The sequence below is a fragment of the Cucumis sativus genome, chromosome 3, assembly GCF_000004075.3.
Source record: "Cucumis sativus cultivar 9930 chromosome 3, Cucumber_9930_V3, whole genome shotgun sequence".
Lineage (NCBI taxonomy): Eukaryota > Viridiplantae > Streptophyta > Magnoliopsida > Cucurbitales > Cucurbitaceae > Cucumis > Cucumis sativus.
Genome location: NC_026657.2, coordinates 162,740 through 180,093, shown reverse-complemented (window position 1 = coordinate 180,093; position 17,354 = coordinate 162,740). Strand labels below are relative to the sequence as shown.

The following is a 17,354-nucleotide window of genomic DNA, read 5'->3' as shown; positions in this document are numbered from 1 at the left end:
AAAAAAAAAAGGAGAATTTTGGAAGAGAACGGAGAGAAAGAAGAGAAAGAAGAAAAAGAAGAAAAGGAGAAAAGAGAAGAGAAGGGGTCGGGAAAGAGAAATAGGTGATGGGAGGAATAGAAATACGGAGTGGAAGTGAGAACTCGAACTCGAATAAACATTGAAGAAACAATCAAATATATGTCGAGAAGCCACATTTTCTTAATTTTAACAAAATTCTCAGTCATAGGTTTTTTAATTTGGGTTGCCTTGGATGGCTGAAACATCATTTAGGTTTTAATGAGACATTGTAATTGATCTGTATAACAATTCACATTTGCTAAATATAAAACAATGTTTTGAATCTACGACAACCGAACAGATCAAAGTTGTTCATCTATAAATAATGTAGAAGCCAAATTATACAAGTAAATGTATGTCCTGGAGCACTTCCTGAAACTAATTATTGAATCTTATAAACATGGGACTGGGTACACATGTTAATGAAAGATGGTATTTTACAGTAAAGGAAAAATTATGGATGAGAACTTAGAAACAATGTTAGGGGTCGATGACCAAGACGAAGACGAAGACGAGGACGGCAGCTGCTCTGCTTGAGTCTCACTTGGCTTTTCTATTGGGGAAAGTTCAAGTGGTAGATACATAGAATAAAAGAATTGTTCCCTAAACCTGAATATTTAACCAAGATGTTGAGTGTATAGTTCACTACCGCTTCCATCTATGTTGTCTGTCACCCACTGCCTGATTTCCACCCTCCCAGCAGTGCTCTTTCAAGAATGGCTTCAAATCTTTTTCAACTTCGCATCCTCAATAATATTAATGTAAACCTACAAACTGGTTACCCCGTATTGTTCAGTTCTGCAGCTCTCTGTCTCATCATTTCCATCACAGCTGCTCTTCTCCGTGAATCAGACTGCTGCTGCAGCCGCCTTAAGTGCTCTTTGAGATCTCTGGAGTACATTAAAAATTCAACCTCTCTAATCTCAGTTACTACACAGATGATATATATATATATGCAACACAAATGGACATATTATACACAGTATAGAATACCTTCACGATTGCATAAACCCAAAAGATGAAAAAGAAAATGATGTAGACATTACCTGCAACGGGGCACGTGGCATTGAGATTCTTTGCAAGCTCGAGCATGTAGTTGAAGGAGGTACCACATTTTCTTGCAGAGAACACAACCACCAGATGCACGTGTTTTGCATTGTATCCCATGTCGGAAAAGCCCCTTCACCTTCCGACAGTTTGGATATTGACAAAGTGAAGAACGACATTGAGATGCATGCACCAAAAGATCCAGCATTTTCCTAAGCTGCAACATCAAACTAACAAAAGTAAGGCATACAGAATGAAACAAGAAATGCATGATGCAAGACCTCATGGGAAAAAAGAAAAGAAAAGTAATATTTCAACGGTCAAGGTGATTGCCAAAATCAAGATTAGAGGAATGATGAGTATCCACTGCCTGTTAATTAGAGCAAAACGAACAAAACAAGCCTCCATAGTAATGTGAAAAGAAAGAATCAAACTGCAGTGAAATGCTTAGTTGTTCACTTCTTGATCAAATCATCTAATTAAATGAACATTTAGTTAATCACAAAATACCACTAAAAATAAAGCACTAAATGAAGCAGAACATTTTTCTTGTTCTACATTTAACTTCTAGACGTTGGGAAAAGATTGGGACTACTAAATGCATAGATGTTATTTTCACAAACATCAAGAAACCTGAAGTGGCACATAGTTGAAAAGCCAACAAGAAGTACGCTAAAAGTCAAAAAAGAAATTTACAGTAAATGCAGGGCCAAGAATGCGTCTAGATGAAGATATAATGTCAAGAGCTAATGCATAACAAGAAAATGTCCACAAAACCTGCAAGACACGTAGTTGCCGAGCTTCTTTATTTTGTGCATCTCGATCAACCACGGAAGGATGATTAGTCAACTTGTGAGGATGGTCAATACCTCCATCTTTTTGGTAACAGGAATTACATACATCATAATCAGGGCAAACTTCACAACGCCAACCTTGACCAGTTTCTATATCCAGTTGACATAGATTGCAAGTTGTGACAAATGCCGGGGCAGTTGGATTATGAAGATGATAAAGAACCATCATTGATGAATGCTTAGCTCGCCGAAGAGTATCATACTGATAATGATTTCCTTGACACAAACTCAAAAATGCTTGCCTTGTGTCAAAAAATTCACTCTCAAGAATCTCGTCTTTATCTTTGGTATCAATAGGCACGCCATTGATTTCATCCTGCAGAGTTCAGTTCAGCAAACTCATTAACTCTAAAGTACAAATAATAAATAAAAAGATGATTGGATGTATTAACGCTTTAAAACATTTTCAGGCCTTGGTTGGATAGAATGTTATGTTTGCAGGTAATGTTTAAACTAACAAATATACAAAAATGGTGAACATATTTCCGTGGATTCAAAAACATACAGGATAGAGGGCATGCTTTTCTCTTTGATTTATAGGATGTTTTTCTCTTTCTTCACGTTTTTGTTCTGCCTCATAGCACCTGTGACCAAATCATCATGTGAGGGAAAGAAAAAAAAACATAGGTCTTCGGAGAAGAAACACCATTTTCAGATTTTCGAGATCCACCATTACCATAATTGACAACCAAGTGAAGAACCACACAAATTAAACTAAACAAAGGAAATAGATGTGAACCAGTACTAATAAAGAAGCTCCATTTAAAAAAAAAAAGATGTGAACCAGTATGATGGTTAGTGATGTATCTTCACTTTTCTACTTTTAGTGCCTTGACTTTTAGAATGAACAATTTCCTTGCTTCTTACGTTATAGAAGTGTAAATAAAAAATACCCTAATCTGTGTTGTTATTGAACGAAAGAACTCAGAGCATATTTAAAGATTCTTCAGTCACATTTTGAGTCCTTTGATTCAGCTCGCTAAACATCTTCTTCATGGTTCTCATTATAAAAATGCAACAAGAGTTACTCTATCCAAGACCTAAACAAGAACTGGGAGAGTTTCATTGTTTCTTCTTAGTTGCTATCTCTTTCTTTGTATTTTTGGTTATTCTATTTTCTTTTTCTAAAGGAAACAGAACTTAAAAAAAAATTGAAAGAAATAGATAGCAACTAAAAAAAAACAATGAAACTCTCCCATTCATGTTTGATTATTCTATTTTTAGAATTGTCTTTTCCCTGGTTTCTTTAAATTTTACACATTAGTCTCTTTCATTCTCTTAATGAAAAGCTTAGTGCTTTAAAAAAAATGATGAAAAAACAACTGGACATTATCCTCCCATTGCCTTAATGAACACAAAACTCCCAGAACAAATGTATTCCCTAGCCTCCTTCAATACTAGACACACTACTTTCAATTCCTATCGACATAGACATATATAAATATCTAAAAGCCACCATCGGCCACCAAGTTAATTACAAAACTATAAAATTCATACAATCAAAATAACAATAAATTGCAAAACTGCAGCAAAAAGCTGCAATGGACAAAGAAAACATCACCTTCCAGCATTCACCAGTTGGTTTTGAATGTAAGAAGTAAAAGAACAATTAGTTCTTAAAATCAGGTTAAACAATATAAAGAAAACAACTTATGACTTCGCCCAATTACTTACATTGAAACAATACGTTCTCAAACCTCAAGTCACAAATATCTAGACATCATTCCAGCTCATTTTAATAAAACATACAGAAATATCCGGAAAAGCCTATCAACTCTATATTATAAAAATGGCAACACAGTAGCTAGCCAATAGCTGGTGCATGGACAATGCAGCCATCCCCTTCGAGCACCCACCAATTAATTTTGAACACAAGGTAAAAGGACTGCATAAAAATCAACGACTTGAAAACTACTCTACACATAGATGATTATAACTTTTTTCGCGTCAGAATTTTTTTCCCTTCTTTTGTAACATCTTTTTTTTATATGACATTCTTCTTTTGTACTGCTAATATCATCTCATTCTCATCATAAAAAGTATTATTATCATTATATAGCCCGTGGAATTCCAGTAGAAAAATTCCATGAAAAACCAATACTCATTTTACAAAACAAAACAAAAAGATAATAACATGAGAAGTCACGTGTATTTCCAGAAAAACCATCAAATGAAGAACATTTTAAGTTCTTCAGTTGATGGCTCCAAAAATAATGGTCAAATGATAAAATCTTGATTTTCGGATTCAATAAATAAGAGATAATTTGTTACTCTTACTTATCACAAAGCTGAAAGTTTTTGCATTGGTTGCAAACCCAGCGATTTCCGGATACCATCAGAATACAACAGTGACTGCAAGCGTGCTGTAAATGAACCATGATAAAATCCTCCTTCATGGGAGAAATAGTTTCACCGAGCTGGAGAAATAACATATAAAAATTTGAGATAATACGTTTGATACCTCCTCACTGGAGCATCACAAACTAAAATTTCACCCAAATAAAGAATATATTGCAGGACAGAGTATGCTATCTCAATTTATCTAAAACGAACAGAACTTTCTAATACGTAAAGTTGTAAGCACAACCCACTGCCAATAAATTGATTGCTTTATATCCTACAGAAATGTTATTCATACACATAATTTTACAACTAGAAAAACTTAACACTCTGCCAGCATAACATCTAATCAGAATTTGTTCATACTTATAACTTAACAGATATATAGAAAAACATGCTAAGAAAAAATGAAAATTGCACGACGTTACAAAGTGTGGAAGAGCAAAATAAAATGTGGCCTAATGAAACACAGCCAAATGACCAAGGCTGCCTAAATATCAGTAACATTTTGGACAAACTGCAAAAACCACACGTGAAGTATGATGTTTCCAACAATTGCACCCTTAAAGTTTCGATCATAAAAATTAAACCCTCAAACTTTTCAATATAAAAAAATCAACTCTAAAGGTTAAAACTCTCATTGTGTGAAAAGAAAATCCATTTTACTCAATATCTCTCCTATTTCTTCTTGTTCTCTCTCTACCTTCCACCTCTCCCTTCCTTGGTCATTCCCTTCCTTTTTTCAGATACATGATCCATTAGCATCATTTCAATGGGATACTGTTAATGTAAGGGATTAGCTTAAAATGAGACATTTTCTATATTCAGATAAGCGTATCCATTGGATTAACAGGTTAACTTTTGGAGAGGGATTTCGAGATGACGTCAAGCCTCTTGACAGGAAGGCTTTTTTTTGTTAGTTTAAAGGCTTCCCTTGCCTTCAAGTGGAGAGAAAGTGGGTTATTGAAGGAAAGGGAATGACCCAGGGATAAAGAGGTGGAAGGTAGAGACGAAATATGTAGTATGGATTTAATCGTCATATCGATGAGAGTTTGAGGTTTAATTTTTGTCAATTTGTACTTGAAAGTTTAGAGATACTATTTTTATACTCCAAAAAATTTGAGGTTAATTTTTGTCAATTTGTACTTGAAAGTTTAGAGATACTATTTTTATACTCCAAAAAAATTGAGGTTAATTTTTCCAATTGAAAGTTCAAAAGGTGCAAATTCTAACCAACCCATACTTCAGGATTGAATTTTGCAAATTGCCCCAATACACACACACACACACACACACAGATATTAAATATGTTTAAAAATACAAAATACAAAAAACAAAAAAAAGAAGATTCTGGAAAAGAGAGATTACTTTATGCATTAGTAGCAGATCCTTCGACGCATTACCAGAAAGATCAGATTGACCAGATGCTTTTAGAGCTCTCTTAGTTATTGTCTTTTTAGTCATTCCTTTTTTGTTCTGTTTTCTTCCATCCTCTTCTTGCCGAAGTTGATAAATCAAATCCTCCGCAGCACCAGGCCAATAATCACCATCAAAATATGGCAGCCTCGCTGCTGTAACCTTGGCCTTACACTCACCAGTGGAGACAAAGAAATGATCAAATAGATTAGTCAGATCAACAACAATTTTCTCCTTGGCAGCTTTTCTCAACATGGATAAATACCTGAAATTGAAAAGCATGCCAAATAAGGAGTCAACAAAGAATAAAATGCTTATATCTCAAACTAGAGAAACTAGTATTCGTATCCATAAATGTTACCACTCCCGAAGTTTATCAGATTTTGGTGTTTTCTGGATTTCTGGATGACAGTATAATATATAATCTTCACCCTTCAATGGAGGACAGGCCCATATATAGCAGCTTGTGAAACCCCGAATTTTGCAATATTCAAGATATCCTATCTGAAAAGATAAAAAATAGGGCCAAAATACAATAACAAAGAACATGACTAAAACAACTCACATGTATATAAAATAGTACTTGTTCAGATAAGAGCTTGAAAGAAAAAAACTGACCAGAATTTCATGGTAAACAAAAGTTCGGAGAGCCTCTCCAGTGTACGTCTTAATCTCAGGTCTGAAATACTTTACTGAATCAAGGTATGAGAGATAAACACGGCGCTGATTAGGAAACTGGCACTCAGACCCAAATTCTTGAACATACATGCCGAATAGGCACACTTCAACACCTTCAATCTTCTGAAACAATAGAATTGCCTGGCAAAATATTTAAAGAAGATAGCTTCAGATGATACTGAAAAGTGACATCTCATTACCTAGCAGATCATGTTACAATAGAAGGTTATATCTATATATCTAGAAATTAAACAACATAACAGTCCTAATAACAGTGCATCATGCTTTTAATTTTTGTACCTTGGATTTGTAAGGGAACTCAAATGGATAATTTTCTTCTTGAAATATTTCGAGAAACCTTTGCTTAACTTCCAACTTTTTGTCAACGGAAGAAACAACTCTAATGACAAGCCCATCTGCTCCAGGAACCTAGCAACACCAATAGAACAAATGAATTAAAGAAACTGAATATGTGCTGAAGTTGAAGTAGCAGTCTGAATAGATCATGTTTCTTGGTGCTTTTCACAAGAAGATAAATCATAAAGTGAAAAAAAAAATATAAGAATACAAAACAAAAACCCCACCCAAAACTGAAGTGCGAAAATCTGATTCAAGAAAAAAACACTTGGCAGTACTCCATGACTGCTATTGAAAAAGAAAATTCAATGACACAAGAGGCTTTCATTTCATTTCATTATATCAATGAAGAGGTTTGTTTCCATTTAAAAAAAGGGAGGTTTGGTTGTTCAAAATTACCTCATCGTAACTTTTCCCTTGAATCCTCGCCCTTTCAGCTCTTTCATGTTTCAATCTCTTAACCAACCGCTGCTCTATGTGATCACTAAGAATTGTTCTGGGCAATTCTTTGGCACCAAGAACAGCACTCTGAGGTAATGGTATACGCTCTCCTCTTTCAATTTCTTGAATGTAACAATTTGGACAGGTATACTCAGCTTGACCACCATCATTTCTCCGACCATTGAAAAGAGCGCAGATCTGATGTTGCCATGCTTCACATTTATCGCATTGAACCCACTGAAAGAAAGCATCAGGGACGTTAAAAAAAACTAAAAGATGAAGCATAAGAAAATCACCTAAAATAAACCATAGCTCACTGCAAATACACATACCCATTCCTCAGTCTCTTCATCATTTTTCTTCTTCTCTAGCCTTGACTTGGGAATGGTAGTCCCATCAGCAACAATAACATCTCCACGAGCATCATTGTAACATGGAATACAAAAATAATGTCGTGTATCACCAGCACCTACTGTATGATACATTGCATTTCGTTTTATACGTGCACCACATGGCGTGCAATATATAGGTGGTGGCTCAAAAGTGAGTTTCTCAACTGCACACAGTTGACAGGAATTCTCACTCATTGATTGTTCCATTGCTTGATTCTTCTCAGCCTTGGATTTGCTCTGGAGAAAAAGACAGTAAATAAAGAAGTTTTGAGATAGCTAAGTGCACTGGATCTTGTCATCAAGCACCCGTGATGCATACCATTTCTTGAACCAGAAACAAAGGTTAAATGAAGATGGACCATTTCTCAAAAGCTAGGAACTTATAAGGGATCATTAGAATTCAAAACAAAATTTTTGACGGAACTAATGTTTTCACATATATCCATTATAAATTCAAAAAGTGAATTACTTTCTGTCTAGACAAAACATAGTTATGAAATAAATAAAATTTTATTTGCATTTTTATCAAAATATATTCTCCAACGTATCTCTATAAAAACAACACAGAATAAAAGCTTGTTAACCAACCTGGCCAACCCACTGTCTGAGACTAATGATATGGTCTCTCACTTGTTCTGGAGTAAACAATTCAGTTAGTGAAACCCCTTTAATTTTTGGCTTCCCAGACTTGGTGGCCGCTGCATGCTCAGTGACATGCACTGAATGATCTTGCATGCTTGACTCCGTCTCATTCTCAATTTTAACATTCTCTTGCTTTGGTAAACTAGAAAACTCATCGTATGTGACAAGGTCACCATCAGACCTTTGGCTGCAATTATTCTCTGCATTAGCTTCCTTTAAGTCACTATGGCTTTCAAGAGTAGAGCTCTGCAGCACATCCATTTTCACATCTGCGAGCTCATGCTTAACAGCCATAGTATCATCACCTTGCTGATAACCTTGGCACTGCACATCCAATGACATGTGTCGTTCATTCATAGCAGAAGCTGAAACTGCCAAACTCTCACTCTTGGGAACAAGAGACTGAGAGGACTGCTCTATCTTCATCCGCTTAAGAGAAGATTGCAGATCCTTTGAAGTTTCAGAAGCCTGAAGAGTTTTCAAAATATATCTAGTGGTGTTATCTGGAGCATCACAGGTTTTAGGGAATCCATTGGTTAACTTTTGCAAACTTGAATCAGATGCATTGTGGGCACGCACGCTCTTTCGGCTCTGGATATAGTCTCGGACAGGAATACAAACAGGACAGTTTAGATCCCTACATCTCTTGTGATGATGAAGCAATAACTTGGTAGGCTGGCAGCGGGGATATGTGCATTTAGAAGAACTGCATCTATCAAGATGTTGCCACAATTTCTGAGCAGTGACACAGTTTCGTTCTGGACATTTCCCTTCAGGAGCTACACAGCGACGAGCATGTCGCAAGAATAGGAGCCATCTCTGCTGATTTATAAATTGGCGTGCACTATTGTTGTTCTGGCAGGTGGCACCAAGGGGATTAGGAGGCTCAGACTTGGTCCTAGTAACAAAGGAGTGCCCAATTGTTGATCCTTCCGTAGGTAAATTATCACCCTGCACTATATCGTGACTGGATACCTTTTTACGGAAATCATGCTGGACATTTTGCTCATGAACAATGCTCCCTTGCCTGTGATTTCTATCTTGTGATTGAGGATGCCATTGAACCTGCAAAGTTGCATCTGATAGAGCTCCAGCTGGACTGCTAAAACGATTTTGAGAATTTGAATTTAATAGGTGTGGATGCAAAAATTGTTGCATCTGTTGAGAGCTTTGAGAAAGTGGGGAACAAATATCACTCTGGCTAGAAGAAACAGAAAGATATTGAGCATTCCTCACACAGTCTTCACTAGGATTCTGATGAAATTGGTTATGTGCCTCAGGCAGTGGAAAATGTTCGGAAACTTGTGGCTGGAAAGGCCCATTATGATGCTCCCCACCAGGTTCCTGCTTCACATGACTGCCCAGGTTAGAGGCTAACTGAACCTGATTAATAGAATCGTTATTTAGTAGATGCTGCTGAGGTTGAATTTGTTGTTTCTGGACACTTGACTGTTGAAGAAATGGTTGTTGTTGAGGTTGAAATTGGTGATGTTGTTGAAACTGCTGCTGTGTATGAGAATCAATGATGTTTTCCCTGGAAGATAGTGGAGGTTGGAAATTCATCTTATCTGACCCATCAATTAGGGGAGAGTGAGTGCCCTGTTGAGTTCCATGAAAATTTGACTGGTTACTGGAGAAAGGTGAACTGGTTTTAGACATAGATGGCAAATTTGTCGGGTTCAAATTGTGAGCAGTCATCATTGATCCAACAGATGTTGCAGGGCCATAAAGGTTTTCTGATCCAAAAGAGTCAGTATTATTCATTCCATATGCATCGCCTGCCAAAAGAAATTGATTCTTATTACAAAACAGGTAAGTGGTAACGATGTGATTTTTCATCAAGAACTGCTCGACAAGAAAGGCTGGAGCCAATAAAGATAGAGAGAAATAATACCTTGCACCAACGATTTGTCATTCTGATCAAAGGATTGTTGTACAGGTTTGGTTAAATTAGCATAAGGCGAGACAGTCAGATAGCCCTCCGAGGTGCTAGATTCTTTCAAAAGTTGTACATTGCCACCTATTAATCCTAAGCTACCATTTGCAGGTCCATTTGTAAAGCCATAAGATTTCTGCTGTAAGCCAGACCTTATTCCACTACCCATTTGGCTACCAAGATTCTGTAATATACGACTGTTCTGACCGCCAATATGCTGCTTTTGCAATTGCACTTGAGACAGCCCTGTAGATTCAACACTGGGAAGCCCACTACCATTACTAGAATTGTCTCTGCTTGCATAAGACTGGTTGCTGCTTGCATGGTTAATGTTATTACTGAAACCTGGTGTAGGAATCATTTGACTAGTAATTCTGTGTGCACCAGCAGATGATATAACTCCACTAGAACCAACCGAGAAACTAGGAGACTGCTGATATCCACTGGTCATGGGACCTGAAAAGGAGGATATTATAACTTTTTTCATAAAAGAAAAACTGTTCACACAGGGACAAAATATTTTAGTGGAAGTTACCTTCAGCTCTGTTGAAGGAACCACCATTTATTCCACCAGCTTGCATGATGCTTCCTGTGCTAGCAGTCATAGGTGCTAAGCTGGCACTAGCAGAAATAATAGAATCATCCGAAGATGCAACCATCATTTTGGAATTCCCACTGTGAGCCATACCAGGAGTTGGAATCATCTGACTTATTGCAGAAGAAGAACTAACCACTTGTTGATATTGCTGGTTCTGATTATTCATGGGTGAACGCTTGATCAAACTGTGCAGACGACTCTCCAGAGTATCCAGGTTCATATAGTCATCCTGTGTCATATTACCATAACGACAAAGTTTATTCCCAGAGAAAACATATGAACTCCAGAGTTACTTAGAATCACAATAAGTAAAATGTTGGCATGCTTGTTTATCTGAGACTTATAAAAGATAAACCACAAAAGAGGTGGTCTCTGCACTCTTCTGCAATATTGTAGTGGTAATTTGTTTACAATGAGGGTGGAGGTGAAGGTGGAGACCTTTGTAAGAGCCGTTTTAAAAAGACCCTCCTCTAAGCGTTTCACAATGTCCTTGAACCTCAGCCTCTGTAGGTCATCAATGGGCCGTTGATGCCGCTGTAATAAAATCTCAAAACTGAAAAGCAGAAATATAAAATATTAATATGCAATAGTAAAATTTTCTCGAACAACAGTCACTGAAAAATATCAAATTGTCATATATAAAGTAGAAAATTAAGGCACAAAAGTCCTAAAAAAATTGAAAAAGAAAAGCTACAGAGTTGAATGATTTCATAATTATTAAGAAATATCCTAAAATGGGAGACATGTTTTGTATTCCATTTAAATGGGAGCCAATTCGTATCTCTTTGGATCATTTCATTCATTAAGAAAAAAAATAAAAGCATACAAGGACGTAAAAGAAAAAAAAAAACCCCATAGACAAAGGGATTCCAACTAAGTGAAATGTCGCCTAAGGGATAATTACAAAAAAAGTCTTCGAAACAAAAGCCTAAAGAGAAACATGAAACTTCACCAAGGACCAAACCTCACTAGGGTCTCACTCCCCATCACGAAACACTCTCTTGTTTCTCTCACCCTAAGGATCCCACGAAATCATGCACACCTCCACATGCAAAAAAAAAAAAAACTCTCTTTTAAAGGCAGATGGTGAAGGAACACCCTGATCATCAAACAAACATCCCTCTTACGAGCAAGAGCAAAATCAAACTCCTGAAAAAATCCATTCCACACAAATCGTGCATATTGACACTCCCAGAGAAGGTGATCCACATTTTCTTGCCTTTCGACAAAGGATACAGCACCAAGGGCCCAATAACGAAATGCATCTTTCTCACAAGCCTATTTCTTGTTATTCACACGCCCAAGCAATACTTGCCAAGAAATGAACTTGACTCTCTTTGGAATCTTAATCCTCCATAAAACATCAAAGATCGACACAACAGCAGGAGAGGGATCGAGTAAGAATCTAAAGAAAGACTTACAAGAGAAGGACTCCACACATGAACATCTTTTCTCCCAAGCCTAAAATCAAAGGCCTCAATCAAGAGAGAGAGGAGAAGCCACCTCTGTCATTTCCCTATTGGACAAAGACCGACAAAAAACAAAGGAGAAAGAAACCAAATTCCCTGAACAAACCAACGAATCTAATACTCAACAGTTTCTTAAGGAGGACGGATGATATAATCGAGGAAACGAAATGCAGAGGAGAGGGGTCTATTCCCACCCAAAGATCTTCCCAAAAATATGTTTCCTTTCCATTAACCATCACACAAAAAACAAAATGGGAAAATGAAGGAGGATGAGAAGAAATATCTCTGCACGGATTTTGGTGTCATTCATCAATGAAGTCATTTCTAATCCAAAATAAATGATTAAAAGATACAACATGAAAATTTGGACCAAGGTAAACATATAAATCTTAACTCAATAAAAGAAAAATCCAATATTGAGAAATAAAGATGTCAGAATATAATAAAACTGAAGATCATCCAGTTAAAATTGCCTAATTACACAATACTTCTTTCTGGTTTCATTTTTAATTAGAACCCCATTAAACAAACTTCATTTGCGGAACTTTTAAAAAGGGGAACAAAGAAATTAGCATTAAAAACAAGAGATAATTCCCAAACATATGATTAAGTACTTAAAAGTTCAAGCTGCTTCATGAATTTTCAGGCCCTCACAAGATGTTATTTGGGTATATAAAAAATGTTCTAGCATCCATGGCCCTTAAAGTTAACTATTAAATCTATATGTCATTAGATTTTTGAGAAGCCATGCTAAGTACGGGATGCGTAAGTAAGGGACAGAAAGAAGCACAAGAACAAAAGAAAGAAGGCCTGAAGTCTTCATCAAAGAGAGATATATAATGATAAGCCTTACATTTTCTCTTGAATGAAGACACGTGCTTTATAGAGTTCAGAGTCCATATTGAACATATCACGTGGAGAGCACCTCTCCAGACAACTCCACACCAGCTTTATCAGGAACCTGCCCAGATATCTGACCAAAAAGAAAAAATGGATATACGTTCATTTTCCTTATCTTAGCAAGTTATGAACTTCCTCTAACAACCACAACTCGGACAGGGTCGGGGAAATACCACATAATAATCATTCAGAGTCGGCGGAAATGATACATAACTCAAAAACTAAATAAAAAGACTTCTCTTTTAGACGATTTAAAAAGCATAAGTGCTCAAAATGATATCGTGTTGCTCCTATTCCAGGCAAAAATAGATGAAATTGAAAGAGACAAATAACAAACCGAGAACAGAACATACTGCGCAGAGATATATAACACGGAGCGGAGAGCGCAACTTGGAAGTGCACGAGTTTTTTTACTTCAGAAGTGCAATAAAATGTCAACCGATGAGAAGACATGACTAAGAGCAGAGAAGTATAGATAGAATCACAAGAATAAAGTTAAAAAACAAATGGGGGGACGGGAAGTATGGTCCCCAGGAGACTCTATTCGTAGGTTTCAGATGACAGAAATGCTCTTATGTTTCCTGCTTACTAAGAACCGAAGATATATCATAGCAGACGGAAAACTGAAGAGCGCAACAAAAAGGACCTGATAAATTTGTTTGTTGTTCCAAATTTCCTCTTCTCCTATAGATTGTGCTTTGCTAACTAAAGTGTATCACAGGCAGATCAGACGAACTGCCCCCTACAATCGAATAATCGATGACAGAAGAATGGAGGCTTACCGTCAGACATCTGATTTCTAATCCATTGATGAATCGATCAGCAGCTTCACATAAGATTGGGGTAAACAGAGAGCTTGATTCTCAATTGTAGGGTAACGAATCGATGTTCTTAGCTACACAACTCAATCATAAAATCGATCTGCAATGGAGGAAGAGTTTAGGGTAAAGAGAGATTGCAAAAAACCAAGACATTAAGGCCTTTTCTTTTTCTTTTTTTTTTTTTCCAGCCCTCCCTCGGGTAATAGCGCAGGACGAGCGAGCGAGCGAGCCAGTAAACTTCGCTCGTGTTTTTGCACGTTTTTCATTTCTTTCTCAAATTTATTTAAATAACAAAATTCATCTATTTTGGACTAATTTTTATATATATAACAATCAATATATCTACTAATATCTAACCAAATCAAAAAATTTGGTCCATTTTTAAAAATATTTTAGGTCTCTTCTTTTCTGCTATTTTTTTCTTTTTTTGGATTGGTGAGCTTTTGGAAATTAAATATTTTACCGTGTATTTTATAAATATTTATTCACTTTGTATATTTAAAAATAGCTTGTTAATTAGCTTATTTATTCATAAGTACTTTAAGCTTATAAAAGTTAGAAATAGGGTGGTTGACCCAAAATTTAAACTAATTTTCTTACCAACAAAAATCAAAACTTTAAATTAAATCTACAATTTAAAATCTATTACACTATTAACACCGAATGGTAGATCACAAACAGAATCGATTTTAATAGTTATTTTTTAATTAACGTATAGTTAATTGTCAAATAGAAGAATATATTTGATTATTAACCCCAATGTGGTAGTTTGATAGATCTATTAGTGTGCAATTTCTTTTTATTTGACTAGTTATTGTTTTAGTATGTTTTAAAGACAACTTTTAAAACTTCGTGAGTTTTCGTGTAATTTATGTTTTAACCAAAGTTTAAAATATAGTTATCAAAGTCTTAGTTTTAAGAAATTTAAATTACAATGGATGTTTTTGAAAAATTATAAAAATAATAAAAAAATAATTTTAAATTAGCAAATAAATATTTTGTTATTTTGAAATAAATAAACATGTCATTATTTATGTTAGTGACATTTTATATTTTATCTTGTGTGATTCATGAATTTTTCAAAATATCAATTTATCCTTCGGTTGATATCCAACCTATGAAAATGTGAGAATATCTAGAGAACTAAGGAAAATTTAAAAATTATAGTTTTAGTTAAATTTTTTTATTTGTTTTGTGGGCTAAGAAATTTTATGTTGGTTTTTTATAAATTCAAGATTGTTTATGAAAATTAATTTTCAATAGTTCACGACTATTTTTGAAATAAAGCTTGAACCCTTTTCGAAAGTAAGGAAGACTTTCTTGAAACTTTTGAAAGTCTACGGTTAATTTTGACACACACATCAAAACCCATCTGATAAACCCCCTTCAACTCTTCTTCCAATTCGGCCGTAATCCTTCTGAAACCCTATGTAATTTGTTCGCCAATCCATCGAATTTTCTTCTCTTTTACTCGTATTCTTCGTCATTTTCTGTTCCAATTTCGTTTTTCCCTTAAGAAAATACACAGTTGAACGGATTTCCCCACCTTTCCTCTTCGAATCTACACCTATATTGCATATTTTCGTCTTCCTCTGTCGTTGTGTTTTCATCCCTGATTTCATTTTCCCTTCGTTGAAACCCTTTTGCGTTTTCGTTGAGGGTTGTGTGCACGTTGCCTCTGAAACGGATCGCTTCCTCTTTGTGTTTTCATTGATCGGTTGCCGCTCACACTCGTTGTCTCTTAAACTTCTCGCCTTCCTCTCTATGTTTCCGTTCACAGCTTTGCTGTAACAGTTGTTGGTCCTACTTCCCCTTGCCGCGCATTTGTTTCAACCTTAAGGTGCTTCAAGTGACGGATGTTATGCCCAAATACCATATTCTATTGGTAGAAACCTACTTTGTTGCTTTTTATTAGGGTTTAGGGCTTCTAAATTCTAATTTTTCCACATACCCCTTGCTTAGGTCTATATTTTCATGGACATTGTGTACTTGCAGAGTCCTAATTGCCTAATTTTTCTATTAGATCTTTGTCATTTTCGTTTGTTACTGTATGTGTCATATCTCTTGTTTTCCATGATACTTGTTGGTTGCTTGTTGTCCAATTTATTACCATCATCCATTTACTATATATTTGCCCCTTGCTTCCCATTCCATTGCATCCTCAGTCTTAAAATTTTTTGCATCTCTAGATACTCTTTGGTACGTTTATCATTTTTCACTTAATTATAGATGTTCATATTTGTTGAGTTTCATCCCCATGTTGTTACCATTCAGTGTATTTCATATGCTCCTGTCTGTTCCATGTCTTCATTATTCATGACACACTAATTTCTTTGTTTTATCCCTATGTTTAGTCTATGTGTTCCGCAACTAGACTTTAAAAACCGCGTTAGCAAAATTATGGTTGGTAGATGTGAAGATTTTTTATACAAATACAAAGACTACAATTAGGTTAATCAATTTTGTTTTTAACTTAAGATTTTTTTTCAACAGAGTTTCAATATAGAATTTGTAAAAGACAAACAAGAATTTCAGTCCACTCTTACCGCGTCGGGTCCAATGTGCTTGGTGGGTACGAGGGATTTGCATCTGATGATGGCAACGATATGGAGTTTCCCACAATGTACAGTCAAAGACTAGACATATCACCTGACGAAATAATGGAGACACGATCCCGTGCAGGTGACAGAAGGAATGCTTCTAGCAAATCAAAGAGGAAATGGAGAGGACAGTCGATAGAAACTGCACACATACTTCGCAATGTCATTGAGTACGATAATGAGTAGCTCTTCTAGCAAATCAAAGAGGAAATGGAGAGGACAGTCGATAGAAACTGCACACATACTTCGCAATGTCATTGAGTACGATAATGAGTAGCTTAACTGCATTGCATACTAGTCGATATTACAATGGAAAGATGCAAGCACACTATGACAAGAGGTCATTCGATAGTTACATGCCATCCCCAAATTGACTAAAATCGATAGGTGTCGCTGTATGCGTATACTAATGCACAACGTTAGCGACATGAAAGCATTCCATGAATTTAAACTTATGTATGGTCATTCTCCGAGAAAACCCTTGAGTGCTTTTCGATATCTTTATCTGCATTGTTTACGATCTTTTCATATATATTGGTATTTTGTTGTTATGTGAACGACAATTTGTAGTGAACCAATTCTTCACAATTGTTCAGCTTCAAACTTTTATTTGCATGCTCTAACATATTTGTGCGTTACGTTTTGAACGACCCGAGAAAAAAAAAGAAACCCACCACAACATAAAGATTTATAAACCAAATTATGAATTAAATGGGGTATGTAAAAAACATGTTGCAAAACATATTTACAAAAAACAATATGATTTATTATAATTACATGTATTAATATTGTTTATTTTATAT

General features: G+C 35.8%; 1 protein-coding gene and 1 long non-coding RNA gene across 2 annotated transcripts; one reads left to right on the top strand and one right to left on the bottom strand.

Annotated features, from left to right (window-relative positions):
- Positions 1 to 345: 345 nt before the first annotated feature.
- On the bottom strand, positions 346 to 13,236 carry LOC101214744 (histone acetyltransferase HAC1). Its single transcript, XM_011651934.2, is given in 17 exon segments — positions 346 to 950; positions 1,107 to 1,324; positions 1,885 to 2,277; positions 2,467 to 2,545; positions 4,239 to 4,378; positions 5,670 to 5,982; positions 6,079 to 6,221; positions 6,336 to 6,536; positions 6,696 to 6,824; positions 7,152 to 7,430; positions 7,526 to 7,822; positions 8,174 to 10,005; positions 10,122 to 10,619; positions 10,699 to 10,990; positions 11,200 to 11,314; positions 13,084 to 13,151; positions 13,153 to 13,236. Coding segments are annotated over 17 exon segments (5,193 nt in total). The 3' UTR covers positions 346 to 838.
- A 1,988-nt stretch (positions 13,237 to 15,224) lies between these two features.
- On the top strand, positions 15,225 to 17,160 carry LOC116402684. Its single transcript, XR_004215178.1, has 2 exons — positions 15,225 to 15,836; positions 16,445 to 17,160. It is a non-coding gene; the product is annotated as an uncharacterized LOC116402684 (long non-coding RNA).
- Positions 17,161 to 17,354: the final 194 nt, after the last annotated feature.